Below are 3962 nucleotides of genomic sequence, written 5' to 3'. Positions count from 1 at the left end.
TCTTCTACTATAGCCTCGGGCCGACCAAAGCCTTGTGCGTGGATTTGGTAGATGGAAACTGAAAGAAGCCCGTCGTATATATGTGTATATATATATATATGCGAACACAGAGAATGTGACGTCATCGTCGTTGTGGTGGTGGTGGTGGTGGTGGTGGTGGTGGTAAAAGATGTCGTTTAAGATAGGTGATTAAAAGAAAAATGATAATCTTAAATTTTTGTAATGCTAATAAATGAATGAAAATATAGTTTAGTTCGTAACCAAAAACTTACTGAATGTTTTGATACCCCATACGTCAAAAACGGTTACTCTGTTCTGGAATCCATAAGGAACATACGCGCTCACACTCACACACGCACACACACACATACAAACTCTCTTTTATTATGTATATATATATATATATATGTGTGTGTGTGTAAATATGCGCACAATACATACGTTTATGCATCCACACACACACACTTATATATCAACTATTATGGGTGCCCAAAACAGTAAAACCGAAACAACAACAGCTACTACTACTACTACTACTACTACTACTACTACTACTACTACTACTACTACTACTACTGCTGCTACTGCTGCTGTTGCTGCTGCTGCTTCTGCTGTAATGGTGTCGGAAACAATTGACTGGTCACTCACATTCATTGATACGATGACCTTGCATTTTCTTGAGTTCTTTAATGATCCATTTAGTATTATTACATTGAGAAATGTCTACATCTTTCCAGACACCAGTAAAAGGTGATTGTTTGGGCAAATTAAGACACGTGGTAGCCGCCGTTCCTTGAACACTAAAAAGCCAAAGCAAAACAAAATAAAATCAGGTGAAAATGATATTGGTCAATCTTATTTCATCAACTTAAAATGAATATAAAAAAAAATTACGTCGATCTCATCCGTAATCTATCGAAACAAGAAGTAATAATTGCTTTATTCCTCACAAAAGCCTTAAAACATTTAGAGAAATACAAAGATAAATGATAGTGAGGATTTACATGTACACGTGTATCATCAAGTACTTTTTCGTTAGTCCCGCAGACCGTAATTTGCTCGTGACTGAACCCTCAAGAACTTTCACCGGAAGATCAACTATGTGTGCATAAAATATCTTAGGTTATATGCTGTGTAATAGTAAAATACCTGTGTTACATCAGATGAATATAGAAACATTCCCTTCTATCATAATTTAATACTTAATAATAATTATTTAATAATTTAAGAATGCAAGATTGTTTCATAGAATAATTCTTATTAATTTTTGCACACGGCCATTAGTTCTGAGGGAAGAGAGAAAGTTAATACTGTTGTCCCTAGTACTTGTTTTTATCGACCCTAGAAGGATGAAAAGCAAAGCTAACACCAGTGGGATTTGGATTCAGAACGTAATGAGCTGCAAGACATATCACTTTGCATTTTGCACGACACACTAACAATTCTATTAGCTCGTTGCCTGATTCTCTCCCTAAAACAGTAAGATTTAAAAAATTCAAAGGAAATATAATAATATAAACGAACCAGTCTCTTGTTGCTATATGTGCAAGACACGAGATGTACGCGGTATCTCCTATTTTTGTCACTGGCCACTGAAACCTGCCATTTGTGTTTTCATTGCAAAACTCTGAATAAATTAAACATGAATATAGTACATGCATTAGAAAATACATTGGTATGATTTATATACAAGAAAATACAAGAATATTGATAAAATGCTTTATCTGTAAATACTATTATAAAAAGAAAATAGAGATTAACCAAATGTCAAATGACATTGATATACAGTTCTATATTTAAGAGATGAGGAATTATTTACATTATTTACATTTGACGGATATTTGTCCTCATCTTGTTTGTTTCGGCTGATATACCCTCCAGCCTTCGTCAGGTGTCTTGGGGAAATTTCGAACCTGGGTTCTCATTCCTAACGATGTTACTATTATTATATTATTATTATTATTATTACTATTATTAATCAGGTCGCTGCCGTGAATCGAACTCGGAACCTTGGGGTTAGTAGCCCGCGCTCTTAACCACTACGCCATATGCCCGTGGGCATACAAGATGAGGACAAATATCCGTCAAATATAAATAATGTAAATAATGTAGACATTGATATATATTAGGCCACCTCTGGAGGCGCAATGGCCCAGTGGTTAGGGTAGCGGACTCGCGGTCATAGTAGATATAAAATTCTAATTATAAGCCATATCAATATTGGATGTAAAGTTATTTATATATTTTTAGGAGAGCTTTAAAGTTCAGAAACCATGGCTCTGAGTTTTCATTTCTGATCATCTGACAATTGCGGTCACAACCGTCAGGAAGTTGGAGTAACGGTTTGTGAGATGATGACGATAACAATAACAATGATAATGATGATGATAAGGAGGAGGGTGAGAGGAAGATGAGGAGGAGGAAACGGAAGAAGAAGAAGAAGAGGGGGAGAGTATGATGATGCTTGGTGAAGGTGATAAAGATGATACAAGACACAGCGCTTACTTCTATCACTTATTTCGCTATCTTCCTCAAAGCCTAAACTACGTAGCGCTTTTGCTTTCAAAATATCTTTAACTTGTTCTTTTGTAACATTCTTAGGAACATGGCACTCAAGGATAAATACTTCTGTCTTGCTCTGCGCACTGAAACAAGAATTTCAAAACAAAAGAAACTTAAATAAATAAACAAACAAACAAACGGTTTTTCAATGGCGTTCATCAGAACTTTTAGTATGTGGGAATACAGAAGGATAAAAGGAAGGTGATTTAACCATAATGATAGAGATCTAAAGTGTAGAGATGAAATATTCAGAGCGGTTATTGGCAGAACTAGGAAAATTGGACTGAGAAGATTGTTTCTGTATCAGATCCTTTCATTCTGGGTTCAAATCTCGCTATAGTATACATAGGTAATATGCTCAATTCGTCACATAATTTAAACCAATTATCTGGTACCTTCAGTGTCTTCTGCGGACCCTACTCTGCTGCAAAGATTCGTTCCAGGTCTCCAACTTCGGTATGTATTCCTCGCTCACTACCACCAGTGCCTATGACTTTGGAATGAGTCATAGGTACTGCCTTGCTTTCTGACAAGATGGCACCCCCACACACCACACATATATAATGGACTCTCCCATCGAAGACGACGTATGAGCGTTCAGCTGTTTTGCTGAATGACATGGTTTGTTTATAATGATCAAATGTTCGTGACACATTTTAGCTCACTCTCTCCAACAAATCGACGTTGCCTGAACAGGTGCATGGTGTACCACGCGTTAGGCATCGAAGTGATCGCAGAGCAACGTGAGATGAAGTGTTTTGCTCAAGCACACAACGCAGAACCCAGTCTAAGAATTGAAATCCCGATTGTGAGATCGTGAGCGCAACTTCCTAACCACTAAGCCATGCGCCCTCATTCCTATATGTATATGTAGGTACGCATGTATGTTCCTTTGTGTGAGCATAATTAACCTTTATAATACCTAAGCGCTACAATACTTTACATCTGCGGTAAAAATCACTAATATATTTTGAGCAAAAATGGAAGAAACCTGAAAGGATAAAGGATTTAGCTTACCCACAATTCTTGACTGTGTAAATACCTGGCATATGTAAAAACTTCTTCTCCAACTGCAAAAGAAAGATATATATATATAATACAATATAGGATAAATTCTTTATAAGAATTTATCAAGTAGTCAGCGTGAAAAAACCTCATAATGAAAAAATAACGAAAAATTTCGTAATGAAAAAATTCATCGTTTCTTCATAGATATATTTAATTATATATAAAGGGCATTAACTGTGTATCAATGCCTCACGCTATCGAGGGACTAAATAAGTAAAAAAAACTACCAAAAATAAGCAACATATTTACCGAAAGCGAGGGAATGCAGCTTTTCAAAATTTATCTCTTAAAAACATTTAAGCTGCATTCCCTCGCTTTCGGTAAATATGTTG

General features: G+C 36.0%; 1 protein-coding gene across 1 annotated transcript in view; it reads right to left on the bottom strand.

Annotated features, from left to right (window-relative positions):
• LOC106871330 (adhesion G protein-coupled receptor A3) overlaps positions 1-3962 on the bottom strand; it is a 54573-nt gene that overhangs the window by 18713 nt on the left and 31898 nt on the right. Inside the window, exons 19-22 of the mRNA XM_014917725.2 lie at positions 3580-3632; positions 2506-2645; positions 1525-1627; positions 649-800 (exon numbers count right to left, since the gene is read on the bottom strand). Coding sequence (XP_014773211.1) covers positions 649-800; positions 1525-1627; positions 2506-2645; positions 3580-3632 — 448 coding nt within the window. The remainder of the gene's footprint in view (positions 1-648; positions 801-1524; positions 1628-2505; positions 2646-3579; positions 3633-3962) is intronic.

The sequence above is a fragment of the Octopus bimaculoides genome, chromosome 10, assembly GCF_001194135.2.
Source record: "Octopus bimaculoides isolate UCB-OBI-ISO-001 chromosome 10, ASM119413v2, whole genome shotgun sequence".
Taxonomy (NCBI): domain Eukaryota; kingdom Metazoa; phylum Mollusca; class Cephalopoda; order Octopoda; family Octopodidae; genus Octopus; species Octopus bimaculoides.
Note: the sequence above shows the minus strand (reverse complement) of the source record. Positions and strands in the feature narration are given on the sequence as shown.